Source organism: Symphalangus syndactylus, chromosome 5, assembly GCF_028878055.3.
Source record: "Symphalangus syndactylus isolate Jambi chromosome 5, NHGRI_mSymSyn1-v2.1_pri, whole genome shotgun sequence".
Lineage (NCBI taxonomy): Eukaryota > Metazoa > Chordata > Mammalia > Primates > Hylobatidae > Symphalangus > Symphalangus syndactylus.
The window spans coordinates 122555191-122576664 of record NC_072427.2 but is presented as its reverse complement, the minus strand read 5'-3'; the positions used below and the strand labels follow the sequence as shown (position 1 = coordinate 122576664).

At 42.4% G+C, this 21474-nt stretch overlaps 1 protein-coding gene across 2 annotated transcripts in view; it reads left to right on the top strand.

The window, feature by feature from the left end:
• The first annotated feature begins 13059 nt into the window (after positions 1-13059).
• The window catches only part of SLC27A2 (solute carrier family 27 member 2), a 50726-nt gene continuing 42311 nt past the window's right edge, over positions 13060-21474 (top strand). The window contains exon 1 of one of the 2 annotated variants that reach the window (XM_055279080.2): positions 13060-13944. In XM_055279080.2, coding sequence (XP_055135055.1) covers positions 13467-13944 — 478 coding nt within the window. In that variant the 5' untranslated portion in view covers positions 13060-13466. The remainder of the gene's footprint in view (positions 13945-21474) is intronic. The other variant, XM_055279081.2, reaches the window with a different exon arrangement.

The following is a 21474-nucleotide window of genomic DNA, read 5'->3' as shown; positions in this document are numbered from 1 at the left end:
CTGCCTCCATCTTCTCATTGCCTTCTCTTCTCTGTCTCTTTTCTCTTCTAAGGACACCTGTCATTGAATTTAGGGCCCAGCCTAACCCAGAATGATCTTGTCTCAAGATCCTTAGTTTAATGATATCTGCAAAAACACGTTTTTCAAATAATGTCACATTCACAGGCTCTGGGTATACATATCTTTTTTTGGAGGGCAGCATGAGACATATTCGACCCACTACACTTAGCATACCAGCACTTAACTAGGAATCAGAAAATTTGGGTTATAGTCCTTGCTTCACAATTGACTTGCTGTGTGTGGCTTTAAGTAAGTTGGTTAATCTCCCTGAGTTTCAATTCCCTTACCAAAAAATGGGAATAATGTTTGTCCTACATGCTTCAATGTGAAGTAATCTGCACATAGTACACTTTAAATAAACAGCAAATGAATAAATTAATATGTGAGTAAATAAAGGAATGGATTCATCTGGAGGTGCTCAGTAGGCCATAATTAAATCAGATCTAGAACTCAGCAGACATATTTGGGCTGAATATTAACAAGTCCTCAGCATACAGGTGGCACTCAATTCTGTAGGAATAAATGAGATCAACTAGATAGGAAAACAATAAAAAGCTGAAGTAGAAGACATAATGCTAGGAAACTTTTACATTTAAGAATTGAATGAGAAGAAAAGATATTACAAGAGAAGGAAACAAAGAAGCAAAGGACCTAAGTAGTAAAGAATTAACCAACACATTCGGGAACAAAGAGTACATTGTAACTGGGAGCTCCCGACAGAGCAGCACGCGGAGGCTCGCATTGTGAATTTTAGCTCCAGAGCGACTGCAAGAACAAACCAACAATCCCAAGAGGACCCACAGACCCTCTGAAGGAAGTAGACTGCTCCTGCAGGACCACAGAGACGCCACAAATACTGTGAGTGCCCCAACTGCGGAAGTGGGAAAGGTACACCCTCCTCTCTCAAACACACACCACCACTGGAGAAGCTGAAGTTCTGTTTGTGGAAGAGGTTTCTGAGGTTACTTGAAGCTGAGTCAATCTGGAGAGCCGAGTGAAATACAGGGGTAGAGAAAGCAGCAGAAAGGCCCTGGGAGCTCGCTGGGCCCCCAAGCAGCCCATTCCTGCCTGGCACCAAAGAGATCCATCGGGAGGGTGAATAGAGGAGCAGGGGGTAAAAGTCCACAGGGAGAAGGAATTCTCTAGTTAAACTTTGTGACAATTTGAATGGGGTGAAAGGCCTCCTGGCCAGAACTCAAGAGGAGGGCAAGAAACAGGTGTGTAGACTTCACAGGTGGGGGAAGAACTAAAGCCCTTTTCTCTCGCAGCTGGTAGGTGGGAAGCCTCAGGCAACTTTTCAAGCCCCTCTCACCCTCCTCCTGGAAACAGACTTGGGGCTGTTGGTGGGGTATGGTGGGAGTGAGACTAGCCCTTCAGGTGGCCTGGGAGCTGGGTGAGGCCTGTGACTGCTGGCTTTCCCCCACTTCCCTGACAACCTGCATGACTCAGCAGAGGCAGCCATAATCCTCTTAGGTACACAGCTTCAGAGACCTGGGAATCTCACCCCCATCCTCAACAGCAGCCACAGCAAGACCTGCCCAAGGAGAGTCTGAGCTCAGACAGGCCTAGCCCCACCCCCATCTGATGGTCCTTCCCTATCCACTCTGGTAGTGGAAGAAAAACGGCCTATAATCTTGGGAGTTCTAGGGCCCTGGCCACCACCAGTCCCTCTCCCCACTACTACAGCTGATGCTTCCTGGAAAGTGCCACCTCCTGGCAAAAGGCCAACCAGCACAAAAATAGAGTACTAAACCACCAAAGCTAAGGACACTCATGGAGTCCATTGCAGCCTCCACCACCTCCACTAGAACAGGTGCTGGTATTCACGGCTGAGAGACCCATAGACGGTTCACATCACAGGACTCTGTGCAGACAACCGCCAGTACAAGCCCGGAGTCACGTAGACTCACTGGGTGGTCAGACCCAGAAGAGAGAAAACAATCACTGCAGTGCAGCTCACAGGAGCCACATCCATAGGAAAAGGGGAGAGTACTATATCAAGGGAACACTCTGTGGGACAAAAAATTCTGAACAACACCCTTCAGCCCTAGACCCTCCCTCTGACAGAGCCTACCCAAATGAGAAGGAATCAGAAAACCAACCCTGGTAATATGACAAACCAAGGCTCATCAACATCCCCAAAAGATCACACTAGTTCACCAGTGATGAATCCAAACCAAGAAGAAATCCCTGATTTGCCTGAAAAATAATTCAGGAGGTTAGTTATTAAGCTAATCTGGGAGGGATCAGAGAAAGACAAAGCCCAGTGCCTGGAAATTCAAAAAATGATACAGGAAGTGAAGGGAGAATTATTTATGGAAATAGATAGCTTAAAGAAAAAACAATCAAAAATTCAGGAAAGTTTGGACACGCTTTTAGAAATGTGAAATGCTCTGGAAAGTCTCAGCAGTAGAAGTGAACAAGTAAGAAAAAGAAATCAGAGCTCAAAGACAAGGTCTTCAAATTAACCCAATACAACAAAGACAAAGAAAAGATTAAGACGATATAAACAAAGCCTCCAAGAGTCTGGGATTATGTTAAACGACCAAACCTAAAAATCATTGGTGTACCTGAGGAAGAAGAGAATTCTAAAATCCTGGAAAATATATTTGGGGGAATAATTGAGGAAAACTTCCCCAGCCTTGTTAGAGACCTAGACATGTAAATATGAGAAGCACAAAGAACACCTGGGAAATTCATCACAAAAAGATCTTCACCTAGGCACTGTGATCAGATTATACAAAGTTAAGATGAAGAAAAGAATCTTAAGAGCTGTGAGACAGAAGCACCAGGTAGCCTATAAAGGAAAACCTATCAGATTAACAGCAGATTTCTCAGCAGACACCCTACAAGCTAGAAGGGATTGGGGACCTATCTTCAGACTCCTCAAACAAAACAGTTATTAGCCAAGAATTTTATGTCCAGCAAAACTAAGCATCATATATGAAGGAAAGATACAGTTGTTTTCAGACGAACAAATGCTGAGAGAATTTGCCATTACCAAACCCCCCCCACCCGACAAGAACTGCTAAAGGGAGCCCTAAATCTTTAAACAAATCCTGGAAATACATCAAAACAGAACCTCTTTAAAGCATAAATCACACAGGACTTATAAAACAAAACCACAAGTTAAAAAGCAAAAACAAAACAAAACAAAACAAAAAAACAAAGTACACAGGCAACAAAGAGCACAATAAATGCAATGGTACCTCACATTTCAATATTAACATTGAAGGTGAATGGCCTAAATGCTCCACTTAAAAGATACAGAACCACAGAATGGATAAGAACCCACCAATCAGCTATCTGCTGCTTTCAGGAGACTCACCTAACACATAAGGACTCACATAAACTTACAGTAATGGGGTGGAAAAAGGTGTTTCATGCAAACGGACACAAAAAGTGAGCAGGTGTAGCTATTCTTATATCAGACAAAACAAACTTTAAAGCAACAGCGGTTAGAAGAGACGAAGAGAGACAGAATGGTAAAAGGCCTTGTTCAACAGGAAAATATCACAATCCTAAATATATATGCACCTAACACTAGAGCTCCCTAATTTATAAAACAATTACTAACAGACCTAAGAAATGAGATAGACAGCAACACAATAATACTGGGGGACTTCAATACTCCACTGACAGCACTAGACAGGTCATCAAGACAGAAAGTCAACAAAGAAACAATGGATTTAAACTATACCTTGGAACAAACAGACTTAACACATATATACAGAACATTTCATCCAACAACCACAGAATATACACTGTATTCAACAGCACAAGGAACTTCCTCCAAGATAGACCATGTGATAGGCCATAAAACAAGCCTCAATAAATTTTAAAAAATTGAAATTATATCAAGCACTCTCTCAGACCACAGTGGAATAAAACTGGAAATCAACTCCAAAAGGAACTTTCAAAACCATGCAAATACATGGAAATTAAATAACTTGATCCTGAATGAGCTTTGGGTAAAAACGAAATCAAGATGGAAATTTAAAAATTCTTCTAATTGAATGATAATAATGACACAAACTATCAAAACCTCTGAGATTCAGCAAAGGCAGTGCTAAGAGGAAAGTTCATACCCCTAAACACCTACATCAAGAAGACTGAAAGAGCATAAACAGACAATCTAAGATCGCTCCTCAAGGAACTAGAGAAATAAGAACAAACCAAATCCAAACCCCAGCAGAAAAAATGAAATAACCAAGATCGGAGCAGAACTAAATGAAATTGAAACAAACAAACACACAAAAAAACACAAAGAATACATGAAACAAAATCTGTTTCTTTGAAAAGATAAATAAAATTGACAGACCATTAGGAAGATTAACCAAAAAAAGAAGAGAAAAAAAATCCAAATAACCTCACTAAGAAGCAAAACAGGAGACATTACAACTGACACCACTGAAATGCAAAAGATCATTCAAGGCTACTATGAACACCTTACGCACATAAACTAGAAAACCTAGAATAGATGGAAACATTCCTGGAAAAATACAACCCTCCTAGCTTAAATCAGGAAGAATTAGATACACTGAACAAACAGTGAGATTGAAATGGTAATTTAAAAATTACCAAGAAAAAAAAGTCCAGGACCAGACGGATGCACAGCAGTATTCTACCAGACATTCAAAGAAGAATTGGTACCAATCCTTTTAACACTATTCCACAAGACAGAGAAAGAAAGAATCCTCCCTAATTCATTCTATGAAGCCAGCATCACCCTAATACCAAAACCAGGAAAGGACGTAACCAAAAAAAGAAAACTATAGGCCAATATCCTGGATGAACATAGATGCTAAAATCCTTAAAAAAAAATACTAGCTAACCAAATCCAACAACGTATCAAAGAGATTATCCACCATGATCAAGTGGGTTTCATACCGGGGATGCAGGGATGGTTTCACATACTCAAGCCAATAAATGTCATACATGACATAAACAGAATTAAAAACAAAAATCACATGATCATCTCAATAGATGCAGAAAAAGCATTCAACAAAATCCAGCATCCCTTTATGATTAATACTTTCAGCAAAATCGGCATACAAGGGACAGACCTCAATGTAATAAAAGCCATCTATGACAAACCCACAGCCAGCATAATACTGAATGGGGAAAAGTTGAAAGCATTCCGTCTGAGAACTGGAACAAGACAAGGATGCGCATTGTCACCACTCCTCTTCAGCATAGTACTGGAAGTCCTAGACAGAGCAATCAGACCAGAGAAAGAAATATAGAGCATCCAAATCGGTAAAGAGGAAGTCAAACTGTCACTGTTTGCTGACGATATGATCATTTACCTTGAAAACACTAAGGACTCTCCTAGAAAGCTCCTAGAACTGATAAAAGAATTCAGCACAGTTTCCAGATACAAGATTAACGTACACAAATCAGTAGCTCTTCTACATACCAACAATGACCAAGCAGAGAATCAAATCAAGCACTCAGTCCCTTTTACAATCACTGCAAAAAATAAAAATACTTAGGAATATACCTAACAAAGGAGTCAAAAGACCTCTACAAGGAAACTACAACACACTGCTGAAAGAAATCATAGATGACACAAACAAATGGAAACACATCCCATGCTCATGGATAGGTAGAATCAATATTGTGAAAATGAGCATACTGCCAAAAGCAATCTACAAATTCAACACAATCTCCATCAGAATACCACCAATCTTCACAGAATTAGAAAAAAATAATTCTAAAATTTATATGGAACCAAAAAAGAGCCCACATAGCCAAAGCAAGATTAAACAAAAAGAACAAATCTGGAGGCACTATACTACCTGATTTCAAACAATATTATAAGGCCATAGTCACCAAAACAGCATGGTACTGGTATAAAAATAGGCACATAGACTAATGGAACAGAATAGATAATCCAGAAATAAACCCAAATATTTACAGCCAACTCATCTTCGACAAAGCAAACAAAAACATAAAGTGGGGAAAGGATACCCTTTTCAACAAATGGTGCCTGTGACAATTGGCCAGCCACATGTAGGAGAATGAAACTGGATCCTCATCTCTCACCTTATGCAAAAATCAACTCTAGATGGATTAAGGAGTTAAACCTAAGACCTGAAACTGTAAAAATTCTAGAAAATAACATTGGAAAAACTCTCTAGACATTGGCTTATGCGAGGATTTCATGACCAAAAACCCAAAACCAAATGCAATAAAAACAAAGATAAATAGCTGGGATCTGATTAAACTAAAGAGCTTTTGCACAGCAAAAGGAACAGCAGAGTAAATAGACAATCCATAGAGTGGGAGAAAATCTTTACAACCTATACATCTGACAAAGGACTAATATCCAGAATCTACAACGAACTCTAACCAGTAAGAGACTAACAAATCTAATCAGTAAGAAACGAAGAAACTAACCAATGAATCTAATCAGTAAGAAAACAACAAACAATCCTAAGGGGGCTAAGGACATGAATAGACAATTCTCAAAGGAAGACATACAAATGGTCAACATGCATATTAAAAAATGCTCAGCATCACTAATGATCAAGGAAATGTAAATCAAAACTACAACGTAATACCACCTCACTCCTCCAAGAATGGCCATAATAAAAAAATAAAAAAAACCGTAGATGTTGGCATGGATGTGGTAAACAAGAAACTCTTCTACACTGCTAGTGGGAATGTAAACTAGTACAGCCACTATGGAAAACAGTGTGGCGATCCCTTAAAGAACTAAAAGTAGAACTACGATTTGATCCAAAAATCCCACTGCTGGGTATCTACCCAAAGGAAAAGAAGTCATTACTCAAAAAAGATACTTGCACACGCATGTTTATAGCAGCACAATTTCCAATTGCAAAATCGTGGAACCAAGCCAAATGCCCATCAATCAATGAGTGGTTAAAGATACTGTGATATATATATGGGTGTATATATGTATCACAGTATATCTATATCATAGTATATATATAGAGAGAGAGAGAGTGTATATATATACTGTAGAGCATATATATAGATACCACAGTATCTATAGTGTATATATATATATATACTGCATAGCATATATATATATATACACTATACATAAACATTGTGTGTGTGTATACACACACACACACACACACACACATTGGAATACTACACAACCATAAAAAGGAATGAATTAACAGCATTTGCAGTGACCTGAATGAGATTAGAGACTATTATTCTAAGTGATGCAACTCAGAATTGGAAAGCCAAACATCGTATGTTCTCACTGATATGTGGGAGCTAAGCTGTGAGGATGCAAAGGCATAAGAATAATACAATGGACTTTGGGGACTTGGGAAGAGTAGAAGGAGGGCAAGAGATAAAAGACTACAAATCTGGTGCAGTGTATACTGCTCAGGTCATGGGTGCACCAAAATCTCACAAATCACCATTGAAGAAATTGCTCATGTAACCAGATGCCACCTGTACCCCAATAACTTACGGAAAAATAAAATAAAAAAATTTTTAATTAAATTAAAAAATAAAAAACAAAATAAATAATAAAATCCAAAAAAGAGGACATTGTGACTGGGATGGAGAGTATGTGCGTTGCAGTGGGATATTGAAAGAAGAGAGAGAGAGCTGTTGAAAAAATAGAAACCAAATCTGGAGAATTAGCACACATATTAGCACTAGAAACAATGATGATTTCATTAGGAGTTTTCCCTGAGTTAGAATTCAACACCTAATCAAACACATTCTGGTCAGAACTAAAGAGGGCAAACATCTTTTTCTCAAATCATAAATTGTCCTGACTGTGTAGCAAGCACAAGTGGGATGCCAATGCAAGGGTTCCCTGCTCTGTCATGTGTAATATCAATAATCAGTTGTTCTCAGTCTCACCTTTGTTTCATTCTCCAAAAAGAGGGTCAATCTTATCACACACCCTCTCCATCAAACCCTTGCCATTTTGTTCTCTGAATACCTGCACATCCTGTATGTCTATACTCAAATGGTACCATGCTAGACAGTCAATAGGATGACAGGCACCCACATTTCAAGAAATGTGATTAACTTATGGCAACAACAGTCAGAGATTATTCTTCCCACAAACCACTGAATGAGTCAGTCACACAAAATTTCTATTTGTACCAAGTATGTAATGTCACAAAAATAGCAAGCTTCATAATCTATAACTTTTTGTCAAGAATGGCTCCATGCATTAGGTGCCTCAAATTCTACAAAATTAACACAAGTCACTGTGAGAGCTCAGTACACTTCTCAAAGCTACTCAGCCAATGCATGACAGATAAAGACTCAAAATCAGGTCTTCTGGCTTCAAGTCTCACAATCTTTTCTATTACTTCATTCCAGGAAATTGAATTCTAGTTACGAAGGCAAAATTAACAGGTAAGAAACAATCAAAAGCCAACCTATGTGATGGGTTTATAAGTTCAGCACAAGGGCTGGATCAGCATGGGCTGGAAGATTTAAAGGAAAATGTTTGGGAATACTTTTTCTCACATGAACTCTACATGGAAGTGTAAAACAAGTATATGAGCTGTTTTGACTGGAGCTGGGGTAGGATCCTCCCAGAGCCCCTTTCCCACTCTATGCAATGAACTCTCCTCAGTGGCTTCTCAGCCACTAGGGCTCTACCGAGTAGTTTGGAAGCCAATGGACTAAATCAGTAGTTCTCAAAGTATAGTCCCTGGACTAGCAGTGTCAGCAATACCTGGTAACTTCTTAGAGAGGTGAATTCTTTGGTCCCACCCAAGACTCACTGAATCAGAAATTCTGGAGATGGGGCTTAATGAACTATGTTTTACCATGTTCCCCAGGTGATTCTCAGGCTTGTAAAGTTTGAGGAATAGTGAACTACTTCATCTCCATAAAGTAGGAAGGGAAGCCACCTGCTTTAAAAGAACATTTGAGATTGGGATTGGAAACTTTGAAGGGGGTAGGGAAGGTCTGGGACTGCCATTAGGAAGCCTTCTCTCAAATAGCAGAGATAGATGATAGGGATGAACGTCCTGACCAAGGCTAGAAGGTGTCAATATGCACACCCAGTAATCCTGTCTTGCCCCTAAACTTCTCCTGCAATACCTAGAGTAAGACAGAAGACAGTGGGCATTTGAGGTCATCTATACCTGGATAGAAAGTTTAAGGAAAAGAGGGGTCTAGGAGGCCACGTTGAAGTGACTGGCCAGGAAGGGGCCGAAATCTTGATAGAGGAAATTAGTCGGCTCAGTAATGTCAGAGAATGGGAGAAGTGGAATGAGGAGGCTTAGCTAAGGCTATGGGGACAGAGAATCTCCATGTCTGAGATCTCAGTGCTGACAAAATCCTAAATTATATCAAAGTCCGAGATCTGGCTCTATTTCATATTTCACTGTGGAATTTATGTTACTGAATAGACAAACTTGTATAAAAACAATTTCTATATGGTATAAAAACCCAGACAAAAGTTGCAGTTTTCTACATTCAAAAATATTTTAATTTCTTTTTTATCCTTACCTGTTCGTGAGAATTTGTAAGATTATTTTGTTTTGTTTTTCATATGAGATGGGGTCTCACTGTGTTGCCCAGTCCAGTCTTGAACTCCTGGCCTCAAGTGATCCTCCTGCCTCAGTCTCCCGAGTAGCTGGAATTACAGGTGCATGCCCCCATACTTGGATAATTTCTGTACTTTTTATGTGTTGGTGTAACATTGTCTTCATCTTTTCTTGGAAAGGGCTATATGTTTATTGTTACTGTCTTTAAAATTATGGTAAAATATGCATAACATAAAAATTAACCATTTTAACCATTTTTAAGTGTACAGTTCAGGTATACTTTTTTAGTGCCAAAAATGTCATTCTTCTATAAAATAACAAATATACTGTGATGGGGGAGGGGGGTGTTTTTACTAGAAAAATTAAGAAGTTGTTACTTTGAGTCCCTAACTTGGTTTCCAAATATAACACTGGACTAAGAAATTCAGGAATCAAAGAACTACTGCCCTAAAGGAGAGTTGAGATTTACAGGGTTAGGATGGTCAGGGGTGGAAAGTGGTAAGAACAAGCCAGTAGAAAGAGGAAGGTGCAGGCCATTTTTAGGAGTGCGCAGACCAGACTTGCTAAAAACAAAGTGCTCTTGAAAAGCAACAGTTAGAATTAAGTTTTGGTCCATTTTAAAATATGTAATACCTAATAATGTTTGGTTCATAGTAGAAACTCAATAAATATTTGTCAATTGAGTGTAGTGAAAGCTTGAGTGAGATTCAGAAGAGCCAGAAAATAAAGTTTAAATTTCATTTTATAGACCAGAGGTTCCCAAGAGATGTACCAAGAATGGGCAGCCAATGTGCTAAGCTATCGATCACCTTTCAAAGAAGTCAGGCAGAAGCCAGGGCATCTGGTCAACTCTAGGCCAGGTATGTTCTAGTATGCTGTACAAATACAACTGTCTATAGATGTCATTGGTGGAAGACAATAGGAAGCGATGGGGAACCACTAAAGATAATTGAGCAGTGGAGATATAAGATGGCAGCAATATTTCCAGGAAGACTATTGCTGTGGTTTTCATGTTCATGTCCCCTACAAAATTCATATATTGAAATCTTAACCCCCAATGTGATGGTATTAGGAGGTAGAGCCTTTGGGGAGTAATTTGATTGTAGGGCACAGCCCTCATGAATGGGATTAGTGCCCTCATAAAACAGGCCCCAGAGAGGTAATTTGTCCCTTCTACCAAACAGTACACAGTGAGAAGGCACCATCTATGAGAAAGTAGCCCTTCACCAAACACCACATCTGCTGGCACCTTGATCTTAGACTTGCCTCCAGAACTCTGAGAAATAAATTTCTGTTGTTTATAAACTACCCAGCTTACAGTATTTTGTTATAGCAGCGCAAACAGACTAAGACATCTATTAACCTTGTGATAGAGCAAGAGCTGGATCCCAGGCTCAAAGCTGGAATCACTGGGACTCCCAAGATATATATTATAGACATTTGCAAATTACTTCCCCAAATTTACTCTTCGTAACCCCACTTTTTAATAATACCCTAAAACGTTCCACAAAATGGCCTAGGTGAAATTGATTATACTCTCAGCCCCATGGGTGAGCCCTGATTGGCTTAAAACAACTAGCACCTTTTTTCCCCAGGACCCACAGACATTGGTTCAGGAATGGGTGAATAATCCAGTCAGGGATTTTTTTTTTTAATGAGAACTCCTAAGAAAAAGATTCTTGTATTTCTCTCTGAAGTTGCACCAGAAAGCATGTACACCTAAGGGCTGTTGGCAGCCATCTTTGGACAACAACGGGACAGCCTGAATGAGAACAGAGGAGGTGCAGAGGAGAAATAGTGAAAGCAAAACTAGATCCAGGTGTCAGCATTTAAAATCCTTGAAGTCTCAGCCCCGGACTCTCCAGTTACTGCTTAAATTCCTGTTTCTGCTTCAGCTAGCTTGGGTCTTGTTTTCTTTTACTTGTAACTGAGGTTAAAGTGATCCTCAGAATAAGAGGGGAAAAAGTGGGCCCTTGTGGTAATCTAGCACTCTGGGTAGACAGTAGCTGTTTAAGGAAGAGAAAAGAGGGGTGCGGGTGGCTACACAGAAGTGACTAGCCATCAAGGGACGAGGGTGGCATTGGGATGACAAAGGAAGGGCTGGCTCTGAGCTTCAACATGAAAGAAGTGCACATGAGAATGGTTTCTGTCGGGCCCTCACTTTGGTTAATTCTACTGCTTTCTCCTCAGGGATGATGAAGGCCCCCAGCGCATCCCTAGGGAAATGATGCAACCAGGTAGCTGGATCAGAAATGAGAATGTCAGGAAAAGGGAAAGGTTGCTTGAGCAGTTACTAAGGATAAGAAAAGGAGGCTAAAAAACGGCAGGGGGTGGCCTGAAGGGAATGTGAAACATTTTTGTGTGTTTTACACACACCTAAAAAAAAAAAAAAGAGGACATGGACAGAAACATAGAGAATAGGAGGACAGCATAATATAGTCACTAAGAATAAGCTAAGAGTTGGTTCCCCGGGACCAAACAGATACCATTTCCAAAACCCACGAATTACTTACCAGCTGTCTCAATTCACCTAAGCTTCCCTTTCTTGTCTGTAAATGAGCATGAAAGCACCACCTGTATAAAATAACTGAGGCTCCCAAAATGTAACATAGGGAAACCCCTAGCAGCGTGTCTGGGAGGAGTAAGCATTATCTGTATTTATCGTATCAAATTAAGATAGAGGAACACAGGAGGACAGGAGAAGATGAAAATAAAACACTACTTAGATCCTGACCCTCTTCAGTGGCAAGCAGTGAGCATTCACTTTGTACAGAAGTAGCACTAAGGCAAATTAAAAGAAAGGTTCACATTTCCTCTAAAAGAAATGGTTTTTGAGACATGCCAATACCACTTAACTCAATGTCCTCTGTACTATACTATTCTCTGACAGAGCCACTTAGTAAATGTGTGAACTGTGCTGACAACACTTGATAACTTTCAACATGAGGCAACAGCAGGATCACTTAACAGAACAAAATCTTAAAATAATGTCAAAACTTGATTTTAGGTAGTGAGGTGTGGCACTGCTCCTCACGAAATCAGGACTCCCCCGGCCGGGCAGGGCCGACTAGGTTAGGGTGTCCTGCCCTCACTCACCGGGCAGGGCTTGGGATGAGCTGGACGTGACTGCCGCGGGCATTTCTGTTCAACCTTGAAGCCTTCGCTGCAGAAGACCGCCTGGCAGTCGGGCTGGGAAGCAAATCTGGAGAAACAAAGAGAGACCAGGCGGAAAGCCCTTGGGACCAGGAAGGAGAGATGAGATTCTGGTTTGGCAGTGGCACCTGGTACCCGCTAGTAATAAATAATAGGACTGTCTGGCATTTATAAAGCACTTTATCGGTAATAACAGTGTCATCTCCATAAGACACTCTGTTAGTGGTAACAAATAATAGCCCCCACGCCTGCATTATCTCCTTTAATATTCTCAACGTCCGCTAAGCGCTCTTATCACCATTTAAGGAAACCGTGGTTCCTAGAGGTAAAGTACTTCGGTCACAACGCGAGGGGGTCTAGACTTGACCCCAGACCTCCAGACTCGAGCGGGTAGGTGGCCGAGGCTCCCGGTGAGCCGCAGGGCAGCCTGCCCAGACTGGGGAGGACCGCGTGGGAGGGCCGGGAGAGCAGGTGGCTGCCCCCCACAAGGGGGCGGGCTCAGCCGGCCAGTCCCGCCCGGAACCCCCGGCAACGCGCATACGACTACACCTGCTCCGGAGCCCGCGGCGGTACCTGCAGCGGAGGAGCTCTGTCTTCCCCTTCATCTCACGACGAGCCCGGCGTCCTGCCGCGTGCGCCCCGGCGCAGCCCGCCAGTCCGCCCGGAGCCCGCCCAGTCGCCGCGCTGCACGCCCGGGGTGAACCCTCTGCCCTCGCTGGGACAGAGGGCCCCGCAGCTGTCATGCTTTCCGCCATCTACACAGTCCTGGCGGGGCTGCTGTTCCTGCCGCTCCTGGTGAACTTCTGCTGCCCCTACTTCTTCCAGGACATAGGCTACTTCTTGAAGGTGGCCGCCGTGGGCCGGAGGGTGCGCAGCTATGGGCGGCGGCGGCCGGCGCGCACCATCCTGCGGGCGTTCCTGGAGAAAGCGCGCCGGACCCCACACAAGCCTTTTCTGCTCTTCCGCAACGAGACGCTCACCTACGCGCAGGTGGACCGACGCAGCAATCAGGTAGCCCGGGCGCTGCACGATCACCTCGGCCTGCGCCAGGGAGACTGCGTGGCGCTCTTTATGGGTAACGAGCCGGCCTACGTGTGGCTGTGGCTGGGGCTGGTGAAGCTAGGCTGTGCCATGGCGTGCCTCAATTACAACATCCGCGCGAAGTCCCTGCTGCACTGCTTCCAGTGCTGCGGGGCGAAGGTGCTGCTGGCGTCGCCAGGTGAGCCCGGAGGATCGCCCTGCCCTGGCACCAGGGCTTCTCGGCGCCTTGACTGACGAGCCACAGCGTGGCATAAGGGGTTCGCAGAGGGAGGTTCAGATCGGAACTGTAGGTATAGAAAAAAGGTTGGCAGTGTTTCCTTGAATCGCAAATAATGATCATTTAGGACCACCTGTTGTGGAAGCTGATTATGTGCTAGGTTCTGTGTTAAGCACTCTACAGGTAGTGTGGTTTTTAATCCTCACAATGGGTAGGATTTGTTATAGGACTTTTATAGGTGAGACCACTGAGGTCCTGAGAGGTGAAGCCTCATGCCCAGCCATCTATCTCCAAATTCCAAGCTCTTAATCAATACTTATAACATCTGCATTAAAATGCAGAGGGTCTTGAGTGCGAACTCTTGTGGATCCAGAGGGGCTCTTCTCACCTCTGCTGCTTGGCTGGCTATGTGATCATGGGAAAGTCACTTCTCTCTGTCCCTTGGTTTGCTCCTCTCTAATGAGGCACCTTCAAATGTTGCTTCCAGCTCTCAACTGCTGTTAGCATCCCTGTCCCCTCCCTGCAGAACAAAGGTGACCCCACCTGATCCCCAGAGAGAAGATATTGGGGATCAGCTGCAGGGCCCTTGTGAGCCCCCACTGCATCTATAACAATAGTGACCCTTTCAATTCTGTGGTTAGCTCCTGCCACATTTCAGCCAGACGAAATAGTAACTTAAGTGATGACAAGGCCAGGAAGTGACAGAGAACCTGTTACTCACAGGGCTGATGGCTTTCCCCTCCCAGAGACCTTGTCTCTGCACTTGAATAAGGACCAAGGGTTCCTTCTCTCAATCAGTAAGAAGAGGCCTACCCAGGTGTGGGCTGAAAGACCTGGGTGACAGGGTAGGGGTCTAGGGAGCCAAGGAGCCTCAGCTTTCTAGAATGCATTTCTGTGCTAAGCCCTATAGTAAATGCTTTTATTACCCCGGGAGATAACATAGCACTACCCCCCGCCCCCCACCACCACCACCACCATTATACAGTTGAGAAAACTGAGGCTTAAAATTCCAACCTAGCTCTATCCAACTTCGAAGCCGTGCTCTTTCCTACATCTTTTTTTTTTTTTGACGGTCTCATTCTGTTGCCCAGGCTGGAGTGCAGTGGCACTATTTCAGTTCACTGTAACCTCTGCCTCCCAGGCTCAAGCGATCCTCCCAGCTCAGCCTCTCAGGTAGCTGGGACCACAGGCATGCACCACCATGCCCAGCTAATTTTTTGTTATTTTTGGTAGAGACAGGGTTTCACCATGTTGCCCAGGCTGGTCTCAAACTCCTGAGATCAAGCGATCCACCCACCTTGGCCTCCCAAAGTGCTGGAATTACAGGTGTGAGCCACCACACTCAGGCTCTTTCCTACATCTTATTGTCTTCCTCTGCATGGATGTAAAGTGTTAAGTGTTCTGGAAGGGATGAAGTGTCCACTTGCTCTACCCCTTCATTTCATAGCTGGGGAAACTGAGGCAAGCTAAGCAGGTTACAAAAAGATGAAAGGTTAATTCACTTGTGAAAAACCAGGAATCTTACACACCTGCTTCATGTGTCATGAAATAAATAATCCAAAAAGTATAGGCTTTGTATAAAAGTTTAAAAGCAGAAAGCCAAATTTTAGGCTGGGCACAGTGGCTCAAGCCTGTAATCCCAGCAATTTGGGAGGCCGAGGGGGGTGGATCACTTGAGGTTAGGAGTTCAAGACTAGCCTGGCCAACATAGCAAAAACTCCGTCTCTACTAAAAAAAAAAAAAAAAATTAGCTGGGCATGGTGGCGTGTGCCTGTAATCCCAGCTACCTGGGAGGCTGAGGCAGGAGAATCACCTGAACCCAGGAGGCAGAGGTTGCAGTGAGCCGAGATCATGCCACTGCACTCCAGCCTGGGGGACAGAGTGAGACTCCATCTCAAAAAAAAAAGAAAAAAAAGACAAATTTAAAGATGGCTAAATTATTTGGAAGAGATGGTCCTTTCAAGAAAATTCCCATTAATTTCTAGTTGCCTGAGAAAAGCGATAACTTCACTACTTTGTAACTAGAAGACTCTCCTAAGCCTATTACTTTACCAGCTTACCTGGAGGGAAATTATTAACACAGTGATCTTTGTACCACTTCAGGAAGCATTTAAATTCTGTTTATCACTTTAGTATCCCAGACCCCCTGAGAGGTAGGTCACAGGGTTTGGAGTTTCGTTGACAAAGAAGTTCAGGATTAAATGACCATAATACAGTTTGCTTCCGTAATAAAGTCAGAATTACAACCAGATACCCTCTTCCCACCCAGGCAACAGTTCTCTGCCATAGAGCTATGTGTTTACATAGAGAATATATGGAAATTTCTATATTAAAATCAAACGTGAACCAGACTTTACAGTGGACCTAAGGCACTCTCTGGACAGTCAGCTGACCTCTGAGGGAGGCCACATATTTGAAAAAAAATCAGTTTTGCCAATCACTGAGATACCTTTGCACATGAAGCAAAATTACAGTCTGTCACAGAGTTGCATGTTTACTAAACATGCCCATGGGAAAATATGTTGAATGGACTGATTCTTAGAATTCTTTGGTGTTGGAAGGGACCTTAGAAATATTCTAACCCTATAATCCTCTAACTTTAATGAATGTGTTATACTTTAAAAAAAAAAAAAGTTTATAGAAGAAACTTTAATAAGCCTAAGAATCACATGGGAAGCTTCCTTTTTTTTTTTTTTTTTTTTTTTTGAGACAAAGCCTCACTCTTTCGCCCAGGCCACACTATAGTGGTGTGATCTCGGCTCACTGCAAACTCCGCCTCCCTGGTTCATGCCATTCTCCTGCTTCAGCCTCCCGAGTAGCTGGGACTACAGGCACCCGCCACCACACCCAGTTAATTTTTAGTAGAGACGGGGTTTCACCATGTTAGCCATGATGGTCTCAATATCCTGACGTTGTGATCCACCCACCTCAGCCTCCCAAAGTGCTGGGATTACAGGCGTAAGCCACCGTGCCCGCCGGAAGCTTACTTTTAAAAACATTCTAAGGCCGGACGCTATGGCTCACGCCTGTAATCCTAGCACTTTGGGAAGCAGAGGAGGGAGGATCCCCTGAGCCCAGAAGTTCAAGACTAGCCTGGACAACATGATGAAACCCCGTCTCTACAAAAAAAAAAATACAAAAATTAACTGGGCATGATGGTGAGCACATGTGGTCCCAGTTACTGGGGAGGCTGAGGTGAAAGGATTGCTTGAGCCTGGGAGGTTGAGGCTGCACTGAGCTGTGATTGTGCCACTACACTCTGGCCTGGGTGATAGAGTGAGACCCTGTCTCAAAACAAAAAAATAAAATTTCTGAGATCATCCCCCAAAATGCTGATTCAGTAAGACTATGTTGGGGCCCAGGAATGTGTATTTTTATAAGAAACCCCACTCACAACCCCAGGTGATTTTGAAACAAATGGTCTGAGAACTAGGCTTTGAGAAACAGTCTGGTTTCCCATTGTTTTTCACTGTTGTTTGTTTGTTTTTGAGACAGAGTCTCGCTCTGTTGCCCAGGCTGGAGTGCAGTGGTGCGATCTCAACTCATGGCAACCTCTGCCTCCCAGGTTCAAACCATTCTCCTGCCTCAGCCTCCCAGGTAGCTGGGACTACAGATGCCCGCCACTGTGCCCAGCTAATTTTTGTATTTTTAGTAGAGATGGGGTTTCACCATGTTGGCCAGGCTGGTCTCGATCTCTTGACCTCGTGATCTACCTGCCTCATCCTCCCAAAGTGCTGGGATTAGAGGCATGAGCCACTGCTACTGGCCTACTCATTGTCTTATAGCTGTATAAACAAAGGCCTAGAGGGATGATATTAATTGCCCATGGTCAAGTGGATAGTTAGGAACAGAAAGGTAGAGATAGAACCCGAATTTTTTTTTTCTCACTTACGAGGCACTGTTTATTCTATCACACCATCTTGAACATGATCCGTAAATGTGAGTTTGATTCCATACTTTGAGTTTCAGCCCAGGGCTTGTAGGCTAGTAAGAGCTCTTGAGCTCCATCTGTCAGTCAAATTCTGCAGTATATGTAAAGGACCAGCACAGAGGCATTTATCATGAAGATTGATCCAGTTGTTATGAATTTGGGGGTTTTTCTTTATAAAACTTAACAGGACTCAACCCTATCAGGAATTTCAGTACTCAATTACTCCTTCCAATTTTACTATAGTTACAGAAAGTCAAGACTCACAAACACTTCCCTGAATCAAGCAGCAGCACTGTTTCCCAGAGAATATGACTTTCTCTCTGTTGTGCATTTCGGGATCGTTCTCCAGGGCAGGGTATGATCTAAGTAATCATATGGGAAAATTGTCCCCAAGGATAAGAACCTGTATCAATGTTGTAACTAATAAAAGCCACATGGCTGGGCCGGTAGTTTTTCACACAACTTTCCAAATACAGAATATGGGTAAAACAGTAAAACATATTTTATTTCACACAATATGGGATATTTTATAAAAACCTACAAAGGAGGCCTGAAATAGTACATTTGTTCTGTTTCCATTTATCCTAGCATCAAGACCATCAATAAACTAGCTCTTCCACTGGGTAGATAACCCAGGTCTCCTGAGGGTCCCTTCATCAGCTCACTGGCAGGGTATATACTGCCTAACTCAACACAGCCGTGAGAGGCTCCCACAGTGTAGGCACTACTCTTATGCAAGGCTTTAGTAACAGTTAAAGATACTCTCTGTTGCAAAACTGAGTCCCAGGTAAGTTATAAAATGTCCCAGATTACCTTTGACCTGGTTTTGCAAGGTTGCAGAAAACAAAATTTGACCTCCTTTAAACAATGTGATAAAGGAAAAATGCTTACAATCGCTTTCAAAAATACTGCATCATTAAAAGCTCTAAGACTGAAGAACTTCGTTACAAAACAAGTGTTGGGACCAAAGATAACCCTTGTCATCCAAACTTTTGAGATTAGATTGAGAAATACTGATGGTACAACAATTTGATTTTCAAAGCAAGAAACATTTAGAGGGAGGAGAGGCCACCAAAAAAAAAAAAAAAAAAAAAAGGAGAGAGAGTCCCAACAAGGTACAAGCTAGTTTTCTCTGTGCCATGATGGGATGGAGAAATAAGAAGATGAATTAGTTCAAGGATCTTACAGTCCAGCAAAAGAGCTAAACTACATGCACAAATGATTGTGACACCCAGTAGAATGTGCTCAGTGTGCTGGGAGAGCTACAAGTGCCATAGGAAAACAAGCAGAGGTCAAGAGAAGGCTTTTTGGGGGCACTGACTATTGAGCTGAACAAATGCAGTGGGGGAGGGGGCATTCCAGGCAAAAGGAGCACCAGACGCAGTTCTGATCAGGTGCTTAAAACAGTGAGATGCTTCATTAAAGGATATTGCGATGTAAGAACAATGGCAGGCTGGACTTAATAATAGGCATTTTTTTAAGCTGTTTCCTGAAGGGACTCAGGAAATGGAAAAAATAGGGACTCAGAGAGTCCAAAGAATAGCCAACAGCAGTGGCCTCACTTCCACAGAAGGAAATATTTAATTTTCTAATGCCAACTTTAGTCCAGAATCGAGGCACAGAAATAATCTACTCTACACTCTTCTCACCTCTTTGGGCTGCCGAAGGAGTAACTTAAATGAGTTGCTTCAATGCACTTTGTCTCAAAGGCTTAGAATTCTCTCATATATCTTTGAATAATTCCCTAGTAATGTCTAGCACCTAGTAGGCAGTCAAGAAATGTCTGTTGGGCAGGGCACGGTGGCTCATGCCTGTAATCCCAACACTTTGGGAGGCCAAAATGAGAGATCATCTGAGGTCAGGAGTTTGAGACCAGCCTGGCCAACATGGCGAAACCCTGTCTCTATTAAAAATACAAAAATTAATCGGGCATGGTGGCGGGCACCTGTAATCCCAGCTACTCCGGAGGCTGAGGCACAAGAATCACTTGAACCTGGGAAGTGGAGGTTGCAGTGAGCCAAGATCACACCACTGCACTCCAGCCAGGGTGACAGAGTGAGACTGTCTAGATAGATGGATAGACAGACAGACAGACAGATAGATAGATGCATACATACATACATACATACATACATACATAATGGATAGATAATGTCTGTTGAATTAATGGGTTCCATTATTCTGGTTGATTGTGACAGGCTTTCTTTCCTGAAGCTTAAGGACCACTGGGTTGGACATGAGGGCCTGAAAAATGATGTAACAAAATCAGATGTGAAAAAATCTATTTGAACTCAATCTCCCCCGGGCCCGGCCTTACCCTGCCACTGGCTTACTTACCTCCCGAAGGTCCTCCTAATCAATGACTCTGTCCAGCCCTCTGGCAGTACACAGTAGGACAGCGGTGCTCTCCTTGGGTCTCAGTGCAGCAAGTAAGCAGGTGGTGAGCACAGGATGGGCTGGAAAGGACCTATGAGTAGGATGGTGGAGGACTGTGTACAAGGACAGAAACTCAAATACCAAATGATTAATATATCCAAGGGCTGGGATTCCCAGCCTAGTAGCCCAAGGAAAGATAGCTTAAAGATATTCTCTAAAATTTTTCTTCTTTCCCTGCTCTTAACTAAAGCTTGCAAAACAGGTGATTGTACATCTCCATCCAATAACAAAATTAGCGCTTTGCCGGCATATATGGGAATGCACTTTATTTTCTTCAGAAACAGGGAATGAAGAGGTAAAAACAAACTCTGAATCATGTGTTAATGTTATTGAATCTGAAAGAGAAGGATAGAGTTCAGATTATTCTATACAATAGGTGCTAGTATTTGAAAAGGACCTTCCCACAGCCTCTGAGGAAAGGGAAGTAGATCGTTGGTAGAAAGATGACATGGTTGCTTACAGATATCAAATGCTAACAATTATGTAAGGCCTTGTATGACCTGGTAACTCATGATAAGGAATTACCTTTGGTTCCAGGGCTATTTAGAAAGCAAGAGTTCATATAAGCAAGAACTTTAACTTGGAGAAATAAAAATTAACATCAAGGAGATTACTACTTAATTACATAAATGTAAAATGAGTATGTATTTCCTTGTTAAATTTTTGCTTACTCCTGGTGGAACTTAAACATTTTTATGACCTCCGGGTGATTTGTTTTGTGTGGGGAAGAGGGAGGAGCACATGCATGTCTCTCTCTATATATATAATATTATAATATGCATCTTCTTGCTGTACAAAATACTGTCATTCCAAACTGCCAATGATTGAGATGCAAAATTACAGTTACAAATGGCATTTTAGGAACTACTTTTAGATTGTCTTCAAGGACTATGTTATTAATAGCACCAGTTTGTGTTTCAGTTGCTTTTCTGAATGAAGAAAAGAGATAAACCTTCAAGCTTGACTTGCTCATCAACCAACCATTTCATGATCAGAGTACATTTCCTTTCACTACCTTCCTTTTGGACCTTAACTTCTTGGTAAATATTTCTGGAGTGTTTTGTTTAATCCATGTCGGTTACTCATTCACTGAGGCAGTCTAATAGCAGAACAAGCTACTAGAC